The sequence below is a fragment of the Pseudophryne corroboree genome, chromosome 3 (genome assembly GCF_028390025.1).
Source record: "Pseudophryne corroboree isolate aPseCor3 chromosome 3, aPseCor3.hap2, whole genome shotgun sequence".
Taxonomy (NCBI): Eukaryota; Metazoa; Chordata; class Amphibia; order Anura; family Myobatrachidae; genus Pseudophryne; species Pseudophryne corroboree.
Genome location: NC_086446.1, coordinates 386,788,793 through 386,809,819, shown reverse-complemented (window position 1 = coordinate 386,809,819; position 21,027 = coordinate 386,788,793). Strand labels below are relative to the sequence as shown.

The following is a 21,027-nucleotide window of genomic DNA, read 5'->3' as shown; positions in this document are numbered from 1 at the left end:
CTCTCTGCTGCTATTGACACTGTGGACCATTCTCTCCTATTGCAAATCCTTCACTCCATTGGTCTGCGTGACACTGCCCTCTCTTGGCTGTCTTCCTACCTTTCTGACCGTTCATTCTCTGTCTCCTCTCATCACTCCACCTCACTTCCACTAACTGTAGGGGTACCCCAAGGTTCTGTCCTTGGTCCTCTTCTCTCTCTATACGTCTTCACTAGGTAAGCTCATTAGTTCTTTTGGTTTCCAATATCATCTCTATGCTGATGACACCCAAATCTATCTTTCCTCTCCAGACCTCTCCCCTGCTCTCCTCACTCATATCTCCAACTTTCTCTCTGCTACCTCTTCCTGGATGTCCCAGCGCTTTCTTAAACTTAACATGTCTAAGACCGAGCTGATCATCTTCCCTCCCTCCCGCATAACCTCACTTCCTACAATCTCATTATCGATTGATGGCACTACTATCTCCTCTAGCCCCCAAGTGCGCTGTCTTGGAGTAATCCTTGACTCCTCCCTCTCCTTCAAACCACACATTCAGCACCTCTCACAAACCTGCCGTTTTCATCTAAAAAATATTTCCAGGATCAGACCCTTTCTGACCCAGGATGCTACTAAGACTCTTATCCACTCACTGGTCATCTCCAGACTGGACTACTGTAATCTCCTCCTGACTGGCATTCCTGACAAATACATCTCTCCACTCAAATCTATCCTCAATGCTGCTGCCCGGCTCATCTTCCTCACCAAACGCACTACGTCCACCTCTCCTCTCTTACAAGACCTTCACTGTCTCCCCTTCCCTTTCAGAATCCATTTCAAGCTTCTCACACTCGCTTACAAAGCCCTCACCCACCCTTATCTCCCTTTACACTCCCACCCGTCCTCTTCGCTCTGCTAATGCACGCAGACTCTCCTGCCTACGGATTACTTCCTCCCACTCCTACCTCCAAGATTTTTACGTGCTGCACCACTTCTCTGGAATTCCCTACCTCTCCCCCTCAGACTCTCCACCTCTCTACAAAACTTCAAACGGGCTCTCAAGACCCACTTCTTCACCAAACCCAGCCAAATCTCATCCTAACCCTCTGTTCTACGCGCTCTATGTACCCCATCTGTGTCACCCGTCTGTCTACCCCTCCCCTTTAGAATGTAAGCTCTCACGAGCAGGGCCCTCTTCCCTCATGTGCTTATCCTTTCTTACTTTAATAATCTTCAACTGCACCAAATCCAGCAGTCTTCTGCCACCTGATACTTATTCCAGTGTCATCTGCTGATGTAACTATGTTTATTTACCCTGTACTTGTCCTATACTGTCATCAACTGTAAGTTGCTTTTTTCCTGTTTGATTATTTATGTACTCTGTAATTGGGCGCTGCGGAACCCTTGTGGCGCCATATAAATAAAAGGATAATAATAACAACAACAACAACAACTGTGCTTTTAACCTTTCTCCTGTGTGGGTGTGTTCTTTCACATTTTACAAATGTCAAAGAAGCGTCTCATATACACGGCAGAGAGTTTTTCTTCCCAAGGGGGATTCACTACAGTGTACTCAGGATAGTTCACATTCTCAGGCTAGTGGGTCCGAACCAGTATGGTTGGATTCATTAAAATGGAAGATCTCAAATATTTCACATAAATTGTCCCAAAATGAGAAAGTGACGCAATACTTAAGACAGTCTGTGGAAGACCTGATGAATAGAGATTCAGTGTCCATACCAGCGTCTCAGACTCCTACCATTTGTCCACAAAAGCGTACACTGGCCCAAATCCTGCAGGCTGACACTGATGATGATGTATCAGACGCAGAGGAGGGTGAGGTGGACTCGGGAGGGGGAGATGCAGCTCTGTCACAAGGAATACAGGCCCTGATAGAAGCTATTAGAGACATCCTGCACATTCCTGACAAAGTGACAGAGGAAGATGAGGAATCTTATTTTAATGTAAAAAAGGAATCCTCTGCTACTTTCCCTGCATCTAAGGAATTAAATTCCCTATTTGAAGAAACTTGGATTAATCCTGACAAGAAGTTTCAGATCCCTAAAAGGTTACTAGCATCCTTCCCTTTTCTTCAGGATGATAGAAAAAAAAAATGGGAAAACCCACCGATTGTTGATGCATTGGTATCTCGGTTGTCACGTAAGATAATCTTACTTGTCCCGGGGGCAGCCTCCTTAAAGGACACGGCTGACCGCAAGATTGAGACCACTCTCAAATCTCTGTACACAGCTGCGGAGTGGCCCAAAGACCCACTACAGCTTGTGCATGGATCACTAGGGCAATGGTCAGGTAACCTAATTGAGGGGTTAGATTCCGTACTCAGAGAGGGGAGATAGTTTTACTTCTTACAGCATATACAGAACTCTGCAAATTTTATGGTGTAGGCTAAAAAAGAGATAGGCTTGCTCCATGCACGCACCACAGCCATGGCAGTGTCAGCACGCAGGGGCCTATGGCTACGTCAGTGGACTGCGGATGCGGATTCCAGAAAAGGTGTGGAAAGCCTACCATTCACAGGTGAGGCCCTGTTTGGAGATAAACTGGATACGTGGATATCCAAGGCTACGGCGGGTAAGTCTACATACCTTCCTTCCACAGCCCCCCAGCTGGGAAGACCTACTCTGCTCCAACTCTGCAGTCCTTTCAGACAGCAAAATTTTCAAATAAAACCAAAGGTTCTTTTACAGCCTTCAAAGGCAATAGAGGTAAACCCAGAAAACAAGCAACTGCAGGTTCACTGGAACAGAACTCAGGTTCTGTTTCCTTAAAGCCTTCAGCATGACAGTGGACCGCATTGCCTGGAAGATAGGCAGGTGGGAGCCCGATTAAGAGACTTCAGTCACATATGGGCGACATCATGCCAGGATCCCTGGGTGAAAGAGCTCATCGCCCGGGGGTACAGACTGGAGTTTCAGGAACTCCCACCTCACAGATTCTTCAAATCAGGCTTTCCAGCTTCTCAGGAGGCAAGTATAATTTTACAGGATGCAATTGAAAAACTGGTACAGACTCAGGTCATTGTTCCAGTTCCACCTCAGCTACAGAACAAAGGTTATTATTCCAACCTGTTTGTGGTACCGAAACCAGACGGTTCAGTAAGACCCATTTTAAACCTCAAGTCACTGAACTCATATTTACGGGTGTTCAAATTCAAGATGGAGTCTCAGAGTGGTGATCTCAGGTCTGGAGGAAGGGGAATTCTTGGTGTCTCTGGATATCAAGGATGCGTACCTTCATATCCCAATCTGGCCGCCTCATCAGGCTTATCTAAGGTTTGCATTACAGGACTGTCACTACCAGTTCCAGGCCCTGCCATTTGGCCTCCCCACGCACCGAGGGTGTTCACCAAGGTAATGGCAGAGATTATGTTTTTCCTCTGCAAACAGGGAGTGAACATAATCCCGTACCTGGACGATCTGCTGATAAAAGCACCATCCAAGGAGCAGTAGTTGGACAACATTGCCCTCTCAACTCGACTACTCCGGGATCACGGGTGGATTCTGAACCTACAAACATCTCACCTGGAACCAACACGGAGGCTTCCGTTCCTGGGGATGATACTGGATATTGAGACACAGAAGGTATTCCTTCCATTGGAAAAGGCATTGGTAATCCAGTCAATGGTGTGGGATGTTCTAAAACCAACCTGGATATCGGTGCATCTATGCATTCGCCTTCTGGGAAAGATGTTAGCTGCTTACGAGGCGCTGCAGTACGGAAGGTTTCAAGCAAGGTCCTTCCAGCTGGATCTGTTGGACAAATGGACCGGATCGCATCTCCACATGCACCAGAGGCTACATCTGTCGCCAAGAGCCAGGATCTCTCTTCTGTGGTGGCTTCAGACTTCTCACCTGACAGAGGGCTGAAGGTTCGGGATTCAAAATTGGATTCTGCTAATCACAGATGCAAGCCTCAGAGGTTGGGGTGCAGTTACCCAGGGGGAACACTTCCAAGGAAAATGGTCAAGTCAGGAAACCATTCTTCCATTCAACATTCTGGAACTAAGGGCCATATACAACGCCCTTCTACAGGCATCACATCTCCTTCAAGATCAGGCCATCCAGGTTCAGTCGGACAATGTGACGGCGGTAAACGTACATAAACCAACAGGGTGGAATGAAGAGCAGAACTGCAATGTCAGAGGTAACAAGGATTATCCTCTGGACAGAAACACACGCTGTGGCATTGTCCGCAATCTTCATTCCAGGAGTAGACAACTGGGAAGCAGACTTCCTCAGCAGACACAAACTCTACCCAGGAGAGTGGGGCCTTCACCCGGAAGTGTTCGGGTGCTTGACACGTCGGTGGGGAATTCCACAGATCGTCATGATGGCATCTCGTCTCAACAACAAGAAGCTCAGGCGGTATTGTTTCAGGTCGAGAGAACCACAGGCAGTGGCAGTGGACACTCTGGTGACTCCATGGGTCTATCAGATGGTATATGGGTTTCCACCACTTCCAATGATCCCAAGAATTCTCAAAAGAATAAAAAGGGAAAAGGTTCAAGCAATTCTCATTGCTCCGGATTGGCAGAGAAGGGCTTGGTAAGCAGATCTACTGGAAATGCTCCTGGAGGATCCTTGGCCTCTACCTCTTTGAGAGGATCTTCTGCAACAGGGGCCGTTTGTCTATCAAGACTTACCGCGGCTACGTTTGACGGCATGGAGGTTGAGCGTCAAATTCAAGCCCGGAAAGGCATTCCGGACAGGGTAATTCCTACCTTGATCCAAGCCAGAAAAGGGGCAACGCCTCTTGGTGTGCAAACAGGAAAGTTTCAACTGGGACGTTTTCTGCTTTTTCTGCAGTCAGGTGTGGATGTGGGCCTACACCTGGGCTCCATAAAAGTCTAGATTTTGGCCTTATCCATTTTCTTCCAGAAACATTTAGCTTCCCTCCCTGAGGTTCAGACATTCTTGAAGGGTGTTCTGCACATCCAACTGCCCTTTGTGCCTCCCATGACACCTATGGATCTCAACGTGGTGTTGCAGTTTCTATAATCTGAATGGTTTGAGCCTTTACAGGAGGTAGACGTAAAGTTTCTTTTACGTGGAATACCATAACACTGTTGGCCTTGGCTTCTTCAAGACGTGTGTCGGAACTGGCGGCGTTGTCTCATAAGAGCCCCTACTTGATTTTTCATGAAGATAGAGCTGAACTCAGAACTCATCAGCAATTTCTTCCAAAGGTGGTGTCTGCGTTTCATATCAACCAACCTCTTGTGGTCCCAGTGGTTACCGACACCTCTGCTACTTAAAAGTCCCTGGATGTTGTGGGGCTTTGAAAATCTATGTTAAGCAGACAGCGCGTCACAGAAAATCATACTCGCTGTTTGTGCTCTATGATCCCAATAAAATTGGGTGTCCTGCTTCAAAGCAGTCTATGGCTCGCTGGATCAGGCTTACTATCCAGCGTGCTTACTGTACGGCAGGTTTGCCGGTTCCTAATCCTGTACTGGCCCACTCTACTGGGTCGGTGGGTTCGAACACGTTGGCTAAGTTCCACAAGTTCGATACTTTGGCCTCTGAGGACCTTCAGTTTGGTCAATCACTTCTGCAGGAACCTCAGTACTCTCCCACCCGGTTTGGGAGCTTGGGTACGTCCCCATGGTACTAAATGGACCCCAGTATCCTCTAGGACGTAAGAGAAAACAGGATTTTAATTACCTACCAGTAAATCCTTTTCTCGTAGTCCGCAGAGGATACTGGGCGCCCGCCCAGTGCTTCGTGTGTTCCTGCATTGTTACTTGGTTAAATATTGTTGTTGGTTCAGCTGTTGCTGTCCCTCGTCAAGTTTGGTTAGCATGGCTTTCCTCTTGTTTGTGTGTGCTGGTTCGAATCTCACCACTGTCCTTTAAATCCTTCTCTCAAAGTATGTTCGTCTCCTTCGGGCACAGTTTCTAGACTGAGTCTGGTAGGAGGGGCATAGAAGGAGGAGCCAGCACACACTATTGATTTCTTAAAGTGCCCAAGGCTCCTAAAGGACCAGTCTATACCCCCATGGTACCAAATGGACCCCAGTATCCTCTACAGACTACGAGAAAAGGATTTACAGGTAGGTTATTTTAAATCCTATTTTTTCCATCTCTGGTAGAGGCCAAGATATTGGCCGCAGAAGGGTGATCAGCTCTAACCAGGTTTATACCACCAGGCTCTCTTTATGCCACTGATATCTGTGTCCTGTCATTTGCTCCCACTTATAAACACAGGTGGTAGATCTTGGAATATTGAAAGGATGTTAAAAAAATAATGTTCAAGGATTTTGTTAAGTCTCTACTTATGACAGCAGTGGGAGGCATAGGTCATATAACAGGAGTTTTCGTGTATAAAACGGTATACAGGTATGCAAAACAACAAAATATACAAAAGCAATACTAAGAAAAGCGTATCATAATGATCTGGCAAATACTGTAGTACATGGGGAAAGTAGGAAATGAACAAGTCAGAGATGTGTAGGAGTACAACCTCATATACAAAAGGAGGTAAAAGACACTGCTTGGCTATTTATATTAGAGATAAAGAATGTGCAGCCATATAAGGGGCATCTAAGGAAGGAATAAGTGGGAGGAAACAAAATGTCAGGAAGGGAGAGGATGGGAGGGGGCAGTAAGGAATGGTATCCGGTCTATAGAACTACACTAATGGTCGACATGCATTAGGTCGACAGGGCCAATAAGTTGACATTAGTGGTCAACCTACTGACTGTAGATCTAATGAGCCACACCCATGAGGAATAATTTGGCCATTGCAACTAAGTAGTAGGGTAAAATGCTGGAGGTCGGGTCTTGCAACAGATGATCCAAAAGGGCACAGATAGCACAGTGGGAAGAGCAATAACAGATCCCATAGTTCCTGGGGGAGTGCAATCAGGCAATCCAACTAAATTTGAAGGATGGAACCCTTTCGCCCACAATGCCACCAACATAGGGCGTATGAATGAGGGTAGATGGACCTTATGAAAATCATCAACCTTCTGATATAGGAGTTTAGAGTCCTCTTAACATAAATGTTCCGTCTCCATTCTTTTATTATCTCACGTCTCATCTACTGCAACCTTCTGCTATCTGACCATTCCTTGACCCGTCTCCAACCTGACCTAAATGCCACTTCAAAACTGTAGTCCACAAATCCCTAGCCTTCCTCTCCATTACCTTAATTTAAAGCTACTCACCATCAAAGCCTTCACCAACTCCTCCCCTTCATACATGCCTAATCTCATCACGAAATTCACTCCCTCCTCCAAGATTTCTTCCATGCTGCTCCCCATCTAGGAAATGCCCTGGTTGGGGTTACCTGACCCGGTCTTTCAGAATAGTGTCTCTCTAAATCCTCTCTCAAAGTGCTGTGAACACTTACCTCTTCACTATAACCTGTCCTTTCCCCTAACATATTACTACGCCCGCTGTATGTTCTACCACTGCATATCACACTAGCTCCTATTGTTTCAGCATAGCTCTCTCCGACTGGGCTGTACGAGCAGGGCCCTCTCACTTCTCCTGGTTTATACGCAATTTGTATAATAATGTAATTCTCACTGTCTGGCACTGTGGGTTTTTCTAGCAACAAGTAAATGATGATGACTCCAGTGCACTGCAGACAGCAGTTTACAGAGGTGAATGGCAGAGCAGGGACAGCAGACAGTGGAGCATGGTGTCATTTTCTATTACTTTCACTTCCGCACCATAAGACCCTTCTTACTCACCTGTTTCTGTGTGATCTCTGGCTCCCATAGAGTGCATAAGACCACATTGGATAATTCTACCCGTTCACTGTTAGACATCTGGCTGGCCAATCTGTTCTTAGCCGATTCCTCGCTGACACCATCCCTATTCATTATACGCAGAACAGCCTGAATGCAGACATAAATGGATTATTTCACTGTACCCTTCTCCTTAACAAGGAAACATTACTACATTCATATTACAGGACTAGCTCTATTAAATAATACAAGGGCAAACTGGATATGGTGAGTTGTTCTCATCCGTTATTCTGTATCAGTGAGCTATTCATTTCCCAGGCACAACACTGTTATGTAAGGTCAGACACGGTTACTTACCGTGCAACATAAATTTAAGTCATATCACAATTCTGTGGTGCCTACGCAGCAAAAATGTTTGGGAAGGGGTTAAAATAAATTACATTTTAAGGATATTTGACATCATACATAACTCATTATTAGATAGCTCCATTGTAAACATATAAATAACCACTTTGCTATAAGGTAACATAGCACATACTGTATGTTCTAATCATTTTCTAGTTCTTCTATTTCTCTTACGTCCTAGAGGATGCTGGGGACTCCGTAAGGACCATGGGGTATAGACGGGCTCCGCAGGAGATAGGGCACCTAAAAAGAACTTTGACTATGGGTGTGCACTGGCTCCTCCCTCTATGCCCCTCCTCCAGACCTGTTAGATCTTGTGCCCAGAGGAGAATGGGTGCACTGCAGAGAGCTCTCCAGAGTTTTCTGTTTTAAAGAATTTTGTTAGGTTTTTTATTTTCAGGGAGTCCTGTTGGCAACAGGCTCCCTGCATCGTGGGACCGAGGAGAGAGAAGCAGAGCTGGCTTGTCAAGTTGGGCACTGCTTCTAAGGCTACTGGACACCATTAGCTCCAGAGGGAGTCGGAACACAGGTCTCACCTGGGGTTCGTCCCGGAGCCGCGCCGCCGTCCTCCTCACAGATGCCGAAGATAGAAGCCGGATGAGAAGGCAGAAGATATCAGATCTTCATGAGGTTGCCCCCAGTCACACACACAGAGCAGCACTGAAGGGTGCAGGGGGGGGCGCCCTGGGCAGCAATATTCCTCACTTTTGGGCAAATTCAGATAGATTAGGCTGCGGAGGCAGTAAATCTAAGATCCCCCGCCATTTTAATAGAAAAGTCACTGGGACCGAAGCCCGCCGTCGGGTGGGCGGGGCTTGATCCTCAGCACTAACCAGCGCCATTTTCTCCACAGAAGCTGCATGCATGAACGCTGGCTCCCTGGTTTCTCCCCTGCTGAACTTCACAGGCTGGAAAAAAGAGGAGGGGGGCACATTAGCGACGCAGTGAGTGGGAATTGGTATATTATATATAAAAAAGCGCTATCTGGTCATATTTTTTCCAGTGTTTTTAAGCGCTGGTGTGTGCTGGCATACTCTCTCTCTGTCTCTCCTAAGGGCCTGGTTGGGGTTTTGTCCCCTTATAGGTTAATCCCTGTGTGTGTGTGGGGTGTCGGTACGTGTGTGTCGACATGTCTGAGGCGGAAGGCTTCTCCAAGGAGGAGGTGGAGCAAATGAGTGGTGTGTCCCCGTCGGTTGTGCCGACTCCGGATTGGATGGACATGTGGCATATGTTGAATGCAAGTGTGGCATCTTTACATAAAAGGCTTGATAAGGCTGAATTAGGGGGGACATCAGGGGGTCAATCCTCGGATTGGACCGACTCACAGGGCCCGTCGGGGTCTCAAAAGCGTCCCTTAACACAAGACACTACTACCGACACGGATTCTGACTCCAGTGTCGACTACGACGAAGTAAAATTGCACCCTAGGCTGACTAAAACCATTCAGTGTATGACTGTGGCAATAAGGGATGTGTTACATATTGAAGATGAACCCTCGGTCCCCGACACAAGGGTACACATGTTTAAGGGAAAGAAACAGATTATAAATTTTCCCGCATCTCATGAATTAAATGATTTCTTTGGAAAAGCTTGGGAGACTCCGGAAAAGAGACCGCAGATCCCCAAAAGAATTTATATGGCATACCCCTTCCCTAAGCAGGACAGGGAGATTTGGGAATCATCCCCCACTGTGGACAAGGCCCTGACGCGTTTGTCCAAGAAAGTGGCGCTACCGTCTCCTGACACAGCGGCCCTTAAGGACCCTGCAGATCGCAGGCAAGAAACTACCTTAAAGTGTATTTATTCTCATACGGGTGCTGTGCTAAGACCGACAATTGCGTCGGCATGGGTGTGTAGCGCAATTGCAGCTTGGACAGATGTGCTGACAGATCACTTTGATAATATGGATAAGGATTAAGGATACTATATTCTTAACTCTAGCCCACATAAAAGAAGCAGTCTTATTTATGAGGGATGCTCAAAGGGACATTGGATTGCTAGCTTCTAGGGCCAATGCCATGTCTATCTCAGCGAGAAGATCCTTATGGACTCGCCAATGGACGGGTGATGCGGATTCCAAAAAACATATGGAAGTACTACCCTATAAGGGTTATGTATTGTTTGGGAATGGGCTGACGGACCTGGTTTCCACAGCTACAGCAGGTAAATCAAATTTTTTTACCATATATTCCCCAACAGCAAAAGAAAGTAACACCCTATCAGATGCAGTCCTTTCGGTCGCACAAGTCCAGAAGAGGTCGGGGATCCTCTTTCCTCGCCAGAGGTAAGGGCAGAGGCAAAAGAGCACCTGCTTCGGCAGGTGCCCAGGAACAAAAGTCCTCCCCGGCTGCTCCAAAACCCACAGCATGACGCTGAGGCTCCCCTGAGGGAGTCCGCACCGGTGGGGGCACGTCTTCGACTTTTCAGTTAGGCCTGGGTCAGTTCAGACCTGAATCCCTTGGTGTTGGAAATAGTTTCCCAGGGTTACAAATTGGAATTCGAGGAGGTGTCCCCCGCGCCGATTTTTCAAATCGGCCCTACCAGCTTCCACATCGGAGAGGGATATAGTGTTAGCCGCAATTCAAACGCTGTGTATACAGCAAGTGATAATCGAGGTTCCCCTGCACCAGCAGGGAAGAGGTTACTACTCAACCCTATTTGTGGTCCCGAAACCGGACGGTTCGGTCAGACCTATTTTGAATCTGAAATCCCTAAACCTGTATATAAAAAGATTCAAATTCAAAATGGAATCACTCAGAGCGATAATAGCCAATATGGTGGAGGGGGAGTTTATGGTGTCTCTGGACATAAAGGATGCGTACCTTCATGTCCCCATTTATGCCCCCCATCAGGAATACCTGAGATTCGCTGTACAGGATTGTCATTACCAATTTCAGACGTTGCAGTTTGGACTTTCCACGGCCCCGAGGATTTTCACCAAGATAATGGCGGAAATGATGGTGGTCCTGCGCAAGCATGGAGTCACAATTATCCCATACTTGGACGATCTCCTGATAAAAGCGAGATCAAGGGAGAAATTGCTGAGCAGTGTGGCGCTCTCTCTGAGAGTGCTCCAGCAACACGGCTGGATTCTAAATCTACCGAAGTCACAGTTGATTCCGACAACTCGACTACCGTTCTTAGGTATGATACTGGATACGGAACAAATGAAGGTCTTCCTCCCAATAGAGAAAGCCCAGGACATCCAGAATATGGTCAGAGACATGCTAAAACCGAAAAGGGTGTCAGTTCACCAATGCACGCGAGTTCTGGGAAAAATGGTGGCGGCCTACGAGGCCATTCCCTTCGGAAGGTTCCATGCAAGGACTTTTCAATGGGACCTTCTGGACAAGTGGTCTGGGTCCCATCTGCACTTATATCGGAAAATAACTCTGTCCCCAGGGGCCAGAGTGTCTCTCCTGTGGTGGTTGCAAAGTGCTCACATGCTGGAGGGTCGTAGGTTCGGAATTCAGGATTGGATCCTGGTTACCACTGACGCGAGCCTCCGAGGATGGGGAGCGGTCACACAGGGAAAAAAATTTCAGGGTCTTTGGTCAGACCAGGAGTCCTGTCTACACATCAATGTGTTGGAACTCAGGGCCATTTACAACGGCCTTCGACAAGCGGAGCGTCTTCTTCGAAACCTACCGGTTCTGATTCAATCAGACAATGTCACAGAGTCGCGATGGCGGAAGCCACAAGGATTCTTCGCTGGGCGGAAAATCATGTAAGCGCTCTGTCGGCTGTCTCCATTCCGGGAGTGGACAACTGGGAAGCAGACTTCCTCAGCAGACACGATCTCCATCCAGGAGAGTTGGGTCTTCATCAAGAAGTCTTTGCAGACATAACACGTCTTTGGGGAACTCCTCAAATAGACATGATGGCGTCACGCCTCAACAAAAAGCTTCAGAGGTACTGTGCCAGTCTCGGGACCCTCAGGCAGTGGCAGTAGATGCTCTAATAACACAGTGGCTGTTCAAATCGGTCTGCGTGTTTCCTCCTCTTCCACTCATCACAAAAGTGTTGAGGATCATAAGGCAAAGAAACGTACAGACAATACTCGTTGTCCCAGACTGACCTCGAAGGGCCTGGTACTCAGATCTACAAGAGATGCTCACAGGAGATCCCTGGCCTCTTTCTCTGAGGGAAGACCTGTTGCAACAGGGGCCCTGTGTATTTCAAGACTTACCGCGGCTACGTTTGACGGCATGGCGGTTGAACGCCGAATCCTTGCGAAAAAGGGGATTCCGGAAGAGGTCATCCCTACTTTAATAAAGGCTAGGAAGGAGGTGACGGTTAAGCATTATCACCGTATCTGGCGAAAGTATGTATCTTGGTGTGAGACCAAGAATGCACCTACGGAAGATTTTCATCTGGGTCGTTTTCTCCACTTCCTACAGACAGGAGTGGATATGGGCCTGAGATTAGGCTCTGTTAAGGTACAGATTTCGGCCCTCTCGATTTTCTTTCAGAAGGAATTGGCTTCTCTTCCAGAAGTACAGACGTTTGTAAAGGGAGTGCTGCATATCCAGCCTCCAGTGGCACCATCGGACCTGAACGTGGTGTTGCAGTTCCTAAAATCACACTGGTTTGAACCGCTTAACAAGGTTGAGTTGAAATTTCTTACCTGGAAGGTGGTCATGCTGTTGTCCTTGGCATCAGCAAGGTGAGTGTCTGAATTGGCGGCTTTGTCACACAAGAGCCCCTACTTGATTTTTCATGTGGATCGAGCTGAATTGAGGACATGTCCGCAATTTTTGCCTAAAGTGGTTTCTTCGTTCCATATGAATCAACCTATTGTGGTGCCTGTGGCTACAAGTGACCTGGAGGATTCCGGATACCTGGATGTAGTCAGGGCCTTAAAGATTTATGTAGCCAGAACGGCTAAAATTAGGAAAACAGAGGTTCTGTTTGTCCTGTATGCTGCTAATAAGATTGGCGCACCTGCTTCGAAGTAGACTATTGCTCGCTGGATCTGTAATACGATTCAGCAGGCTCATTCTACGGCTGGTTTGCCGGTACCAAATTCGGTTAAAGCCCATTCCACTAGGAAGGTGGGCTCTTCTTGGGCGGCTGCCCGAGGCGTCTCGGCATTACAGCTTTGCCGAGCGGCGACTTGGTCGGGGTCAAACACTTTTGCTAAATTCTACAAGTTTGATACCCTGGCTGATGAGGACCTAGCGTTTGCTCAGTCGCTGCTGCAGAGTCATACGCACTCTCCCGCCCGATTGGATGCCTTGGTATAAACCCCATGGTCCTTACGGAGTCCCCAGCATCCTCTAGGACGTAAGAGGAAATAAGATTTTAAACCTACCGGTAAATCTATTTCTCCTAGTCCGTAGAGGATGCTGGGCACCCGTCCCAGTGCGGAAACTCTGCAAGACTTGTATATAGTTGTTGCTTACATAAGGGTTATGTTACAGTTGGAATAGGTCTTGGACCGTTACTGTTGTTTTGTTCATACTGTTAACTGGTTATGTATGTTCCAGGTTACATGGTATGATTGGTGTGGGCTGGTATGAATCTTGCCCTTGGATTGCTAAATCCTGCCTTGTATTGTCCATCTCCTCTGGGCACAGTTCTCTAACTGAGGTCTGGAGGAGGGGCATAGAGGGAGGAGCCAGTGCACACCCATAGTCAAAGTTCTTTTTAGGTGCCCTCTCTCCTGCAGAGCCCGTCTATACCCCATGGTCCTTACGGAGTCCCCAGCATCCTCTACGGACTAGGAGAAATAGATTTACAGGTAGGTTTAAAATCTTATTATTACATTAGGTTGAAGCACACATGGATAGTGTTCCAGCATTGTATACCACATGCCTGCTATATCACAATGGCCATTCTGCCGAGAAATTTCAAAAACAAATCGAGACAATTGTCATCGGTTTGTTAAAATCCATGCTAATAATTGCATGCTGAATGTTTATTACATTTGTTGTTTTTAATAAGATTTTAAACCTACCGGTAAATCTTTTTCTCGTAGTCCGTAGAGGATGCTGGGACTCCGTAAGGACCATGGGGATAGACGGGCTCCGCAGGAGACATGGGCACTTTAAGAAAGACTTTGGATCTGGGTGTGCACTGGCTCCTCCCTCTATGCCCCTCCTCCAGACCTCAGTTAGAGAAACTGTGCCCAGAGGAGACGGACAGTACGAGGAAAGGATTTTAGTTAACCTAAGGGCAAGATTCATACCAGCCACACCAATCACACCGTATAACCTGTGATATACAATCTAGTCAACAGTATGAACAACAACATATCATCGGTCCATAACCGACAAAACTATAACATAACCCTTATGAAAGCAACAACTATATACAAGTCTTGCAGAAATAGTCCGCACTTGGGACGGGCGCCCAGCATCCTCTACGGACTACGAGAAAAAGATTTACCGGTAGGTTTAAAATCTTATTTTCTCTAACGTCCTAGAGGATGCTGGGACTCCTTAAGGACCATGGGGATTATACCAAAGCTCCCAAACGGGTGGGAGAGTGCGGATGACTCTGCAGCACCGAACGAGCAAACAGGAGGTCCTCCTCAGCCAGGGTATCAAACTTATAGAACTTTGCAAAGGTGTTTGACCCCGACCAAGTAGCAGCTCGGCACAGCTGTAGTGCCGAGACCCCTCGGGCAGCCGCCCAAGACGAGCCCACCTTCCTAGTGGAATGGGCCTTAACCGATTTTGGTAACGGCAATCCTGCCGTAGAATACGCCTGCTGAATCGTGTTACAGATCCAGCGAGCAATAGTCTGCTTTGAAGCAGGGCCGCCAACCCTGTTGGCTGCATATAGGACAAACAGTGCTTCTGTTTTTCTGGCCACGTAAATCTTCAAAGCCCTGACCACATCAAGGGACTCGGAATCCTCCAGGTCCCGTGTAGCCACAGGCACGACAATAGGTTGGTTCATATGATAGGATGAGACCACCTTAGGTAGGAACTGAGGACGGGTCCGCATATGGAAAACCAGATAGGGCTTTTATGTGATAAAGCCGCCAATTCCGAAACTCGCCTCGCCGAAGCCAACAACATAACCACCTTCCAAGTGAGATATTTCAACTCCACTGTTTGAAGTGGTTCAAACCAATGTGACTTAAGAAAACTTAACAACACGTTAAGGTGCCACCGGAGGCACAAAAGGAGGCTGAATGTGCAGTACTCCCTTCACAAAAGTCTGTACTTCAGGCAGAGAGGCCAATTCCTTTTGAAAGAAAATGGATAAGGCCGAAATCTGAACTTTAATGGAGCCTAACTTTAGGCCCAAATTCACTCCAGTCTGTAGGAAGTGAAGAAAACGGCCTAGATGGAATTCTTCCGTAGGAGCATTCCTGGCCTCGCACCAAGAAACATATTTTCACCATATCCGGTGAGAATGTTTAGAAGTCACGCCCTTCCTAGCCTGTATTAACGTAGGAATGACCTCCTCCGGAATACCTTTTTCCGCTAGGATCCGGCGTTCAACCGCCATGCCGTCAAACGCAGCCGCGGTAAGTCTTGGAACAGACAGGGACCCTGTTGCAACAGGTCCTGTCTTAGAGGAAGAGGCCACGGATCTTCTGTGAGCATTTCCTGCAGATCCGGATACCAGGTCCTTCGTGGCCAATCCGGAACAATGAGTATTGTTCTCACTCCTCTTTTTCTTATTATTCTCAACACCTTGGGTATGAGAGGAAGAGGAAGAAATACATAGACCGACTGAAACACCAACGGTGTCACTAGGGCGTCCACAGCTACCGCCTGAGGATCTCTTGACCTGGCGCAATACCTTTGTAGATTTTTGTTGAGATGCGACGCCATCATGTCTATTTGGGGCAATCCCTACCGACTTGCAATCTGTGCGAAGACTTCCTGATGAAGTCCCCACTCTCCTGGATGCAGGTCGTGTCGGCTGAGGAAGTCTGTTTCCCAGTTGTCCACTCCCGGAATGAACACTGCTGACAGTGCACTTACATGATTCTCCGCCCAGCGAAGAATTCTGGTGGCTTCCACCATCGCCACTCTGCTCCTTGTGCCGCCTTGGCGGTTTACATGAGCTACTGCGGTGACGTTGTCCGACTGAATCAGCACCGGTCGGTCGCGAAGTAAGGTCTCCGCTTGACGTAGGGCGTTGAATATGGCCCTCAGTTCCAGGATGTTGATGTGAAGACAAGTCTCTTGACTTGACCAAAGGCCTTGGAAATTTCTTCCCTGTGTGACTGCTCCCCAACCGCGGAGGCTCGCATCCGTGGTCACCAGGATCCAATCCTGAATGCCAAACCTGCGGCCCTCTAGAAGGTGAGCATTCTGCAGCCACCACAGGAGAGAAACCCTGGCCCTGGGGGACAGGGTGAGCCGCTGATGCATGTGCAGATGTGACCCGGACCATTTGTCCAATAGGTCCCACTGGAAAGTCTTTGCATGGAACCTGCCGAAGGGAATGGCTTCGTATGTCACCACCATTTTTCCCAGGACTTGAGTGCAATGATGCACTGACACTTGTTTCGGTTTCAACAGGTTCTTGACTAGAGTCATGAGTTCCTGCGCTTTTTCTTCCGGAAGAGAAACCCTTTTCTGGTCTGTGTCCAGAATCATGCCCAAGAAGGACAGGCGAGTCGTAGGATCCAGCTGCGACTTTGGAATATTGAGAATCCAGCCGTGTCGCTGTAACACCTTCAGTGAAAGGGATACGCTGTTCTGCAACTTCTCCCGTGATCTCGCATTTATGAGGAGATCGTCCAAGTACGGGATAATTGTGACACCCTGCTTTCGCAGGAGCACCATCATTTCCGCCATTACCTTGGTGAAAATTCTCGGGGCCGTGGAAAGCCCAAACGGCAACGTCTGAAATTGGTAATGACAATCCTGTATCGCAAATCTCAGGTACGCCTGATGAGGAGGATATATGGGAACATGCAGGTATGCATCCTTTATGTCCAGCGAAACCATAAAATCCCCCCCTTCCAGGCTGGCGATGACCGCTCTGAGCGATTCCATTTTGAACTTGAACCGTTTTAAGTGAAGGTTCAGGGATTTTAAATTCAAAATGGGTCTGACCGAACCGTCCGGTTTCGGGACCACAAACAGGGTTGAGTAGTACCCCTTCCCCCTCTGAAGCAGGGGAACCTCGACCACCACTTGTTGAAGACACAATTTTTGAATGGCCTGTAACACTATCTCCCTTTCCAGAGAAGTTGGTAGCGCAGATTTGAAAAACCGGCGAGGAGGCACCTCTTCGAATTCCAGCCTGTATCCCTGTGAAACAATTTCCATTGCCCAGGGATCTACCTGTGATCGAACCTAGATGTGGCTGAAAAGTCGAAGACGTGCCCCCACTGGAGCGGACTCCCTCAGGGGAGCCCCAGCGTCATGCGGTGGATTTTGCAGAGGCCGGGGAGGACTTCTGTTCCTGGGAACTAGCTGTGTTGTGCAGCTTTTTTTCTCTGCCCTTACCCCTGACAAGAAAGGACGATCCACGTACTCTTTTGCTTTTATTTGAACGAAAGTACTGCATTTGATAATGAGGCGCTTTCTTAGATTGTGAGGGAACATAAGGCAAAAAATTTGATTTACCTGCCGTAGCTGTGGAGACGAGGTCCGAGAGGCCCTCTCCAAACAATTCCTCACCCTTGTACGGCCTCTTTGAGTCGGCATCCCCCGTCCACTGTCGGGTCCATAGGACTCGCCTAGCAGAAATGGACATAGCGTTTATTCTGGAACCCAGTAAACTGTCTCTTTGAGCATCCCTCATATATAAGATAGCATCTTTTATATGCCCTAGGGTCATTAAAATGGTATCCTTATCAAGGGTCTCAATATCCGCTGATAAAGAATCTGTCCATGCTGCTACAGCACTACAAACCCAGGCCGACGCAATTGCCGGCCTGAGCAACGTACCAGAATGAGTGTAAATGGACCTCAAGGTAACCTCCTGCTTGCGGTCAGCAGGATCCTTCAGGGTAGCCGTATCTTGGGACGGGAGCGCTATCTTTTTTGATAAGAGTGTCAAAGCTTTGTCTACCCTAGGGGAGGATTCCCACCGTATTCTGTCCTGTGACGGGAAAGGATACGCTGTTAGAATCCTTTTGGGAATCTGCAGTTTTTTGTCTGGAGTTTCCCACGCTTTTTCGCATAATTCGTTCAGCTCATGTGAGGAGGGAAAGGTGACCTCAGGTTTCTTTCCCTTATACATGTGTATCCTCGTGTCAGGGACAGGGGGTTCCTCAGTAATATGGAAAACATCTTTAATTGCGATAATCATATATCGAATACATTTAGCCACCCTTCGCTGCAATTTTGCATCATCGTAGTCGACACTGGAGTCTGAATCCGTGTCGGTATCTGTGTCAACTATTTGGGATAGTGGGCGCTTCTGAGACCCCGAAGGTCCCGGCGACATAGGGACAGACATGGGTTGACTCCCTGACTGTACTCTAGCTTCAGCTTTGTCTAATCTTTTGTGCAATAAATTAACATTAGCACTTAAAACATTCCACATATCCATCCAGTCAGGTGTCGGCGCTGCCGACGGAGACCTAATATTCATACACTCCCCCTTCTCCTTAGGTGAGCCTTCAACCTCAGACATGTCGACACACGCGTACCGACACACCACACACACACAGGGAAGCTCTTTTCTGAAGACAGGTTCCCCACCAGGCCCTTTGGAGAGACAGAGAGAGAGTATGCCAGCACACACCCCAGCGCTATATAACCCAGGAAAAAACACAGAATGTTTACCCAGCAGCGCTTATGTATAATGTATATGCGCCAATTATGTGCCCCCCCCTCTACTTTAAAACCCTCTTTCACCGTGTGTCAAGCAGGTGAGAGTCCGGGGAGCTTCCTCTCAGCGGTGCTGTGGAGAAAAAATGGCGCTGGTGAGTGCTGAGGGAGAAGACCCGCCCCCTCGGCGGCGGGCTTCTGTCCCGCTCAAATTTACTAATAACATGGCGGGGGCTCTTTTTATACATGTACAGTGCCCAGCTGTACATGTATATATGTGTATTTGCCGCCTGAGGCGTTTATTGCTGCCCAGGGCGCCCCCCCTGCGCCCTGCACCCTTACAGTGACCGGAGTGTGTGAGGTGAATGGGAGCAATGGCGCACCGCTTCACTGCTGTGCGTTACCTCTTATGAAGATCATGTCTTCTGCCGCCTCTGAAGTCTTTTCCTCACATACTCACCCGGCTTCTTTCTTCCGGCTCTGCGAGGAAGACAGCGGCGCGGCTCTGGGACGGACGGCGAGGGTGAGACCTACGTACCAATCCCTCTGGAGCTAATGGTGTCCAGTAGCCTAAGAAACAGAGCCCTGAAACTCAGAGAATTGGGTCTGTTTCTCTCTCCTCAGTCCCTCGATGCAGGGAGTCTGTTGCCAGCAGGCTCCCTGAAAATAAAAAACCTAACTAAAATACTTTCTTTTACAGGAAACTCAGGAGAGCTCCCTGAAAGCACCACTGGGCACAGTATCAAACTGAGGTCTGGAGGAGGGGCATAGAGGGAGGAGCCAGTGCACACCCAGATCCAAAGTCTTTCTTAAAGTGCCCATGTCTCCTGCGGAGCCCGTTTATACCCATGGTCCTTACGGAGTCCCAGCATCCTCTAGGACGTTAGAGAAAACAGATTTAATATAAATTTGTTTATTCATATTCAAGTCTTACTGAGTCAATTACTCTCTATGACAGACTGCACACTTCTGTTTGATACAGTGTTATATAGCGCAGAGTATCTTTCTTTTTTTTATAGATTCTGCCGAGAAATAACTGGTATTTCTAAAACAGATGTGTAGAGTTTATCTGGCATAGGGGAAAGGTGTAAATGATTTCTCAGGTTCTAGAATTCCATACAAGCATTCAGCAACAGGTCATGTGAGGCCTTGTTTTGCTGATTCATACATAGGACATATAATTATACTTTATACTGTCCCAGCAATAAATACAGTACAGTAACACCACTTATACGCATAAAAACATGCTAGGAAAAAAAAAAAAACCTGCACGTAGAACCTGGGTCAGGCTTTGCAGATAATACAGCTTCACTACAGGAAGATTAGAAGTATATGTTTTGTGTCCCTTGTTGTACGTCTCTATGTAACCTTTATTGTTAAGCTACATGTGTTACCTAATTACTCCTATGAGAGTTTATTTGTTATTGCCAGTGAAATCATCAAGGGATGAGGCCGATTCTATATTTGTACTTCGGAATGTCAGTAGTTTGTTTATTTCTTGTTATAGTGCAAGTTCAGATATCGCTTGTTGTTACCTTACAATCTAAATTTTCAGGGTTTAAGGTTGAGATAAAGTGACACAGGGTACTGGGCTTCACACTAAGGGGGTCATTCCGAGTTGATCGCTCGCTGACGATTTTCGCAGCGCAGCGGTCAGATGAAGAAACGGCAAAAGTGTGCATGCGTCGCAATGCGCACTTGCATCGTACGGGCACAAAGAGCATCCCTGCTGTACACTGGATCTATCGAAGATACCATTTGCACAGCCGATCGTAAGGAGATTGACAGGAAGAGAGCGTTTATGGGTGTCAACTGACCGTTTTCTGGGAGTGTTTGGGAAAACGCAGGCGTGTCCAGGCGTTTGCAGGGCGGGTATCTGACGTCAATTCCGTGGGACCTTCGTCGCTGCAATCATCGCACAGAATAAGTAACTACAGGGCTGGTCTTGTTTTGCACAAAATGTGTTTGTACCGCTTGGCTGCACAGGCGTTTGCACACTTGCAAAGCGAAAATACACTCCCCCGTGGGCGGCGACTATGCGTTTGCACGGCTGCTAAAAGCAGCTAGCGAGCGATCAACTCGGAATGACCCCCTAAGATCTACAACAAGTCTATCAATGCGAGCTATTTCTGAACCATGAATAAGGAGGACGGTTCTCGGACAAAAGGTCCTGCAACAGACTGCACAAACAGTACTCGGTTTCATGTTTCTAAAAAAGATGCATTACACTACC

The 21,027-nt window shown here is 47.7% G+C and overlaps 1 protein-coding gene across 1 annotated transcript in view; it reads right to left on the bottom strand.

Moving 5' to 3' along the window:
• The window catches only part of COASY (Coenzyme A synthase), a 49,864-nt gene that overhangs the window by 9,448 nt on the left and 19,389 nt on the right, over nucleotides 1-21,027 (bottom strand). The window contains exon 9 of the mRNA XM_063960022.1: nucleotides 7,696-7,842. Coding sequence (XP_063816092.1) covers nucleotides 7,696-7,842 — 147 coding nt within the window. The remainder of the gene's footprint in view (nucleotides 1-7,695; nucleotides 7,843-21,027) is intronic.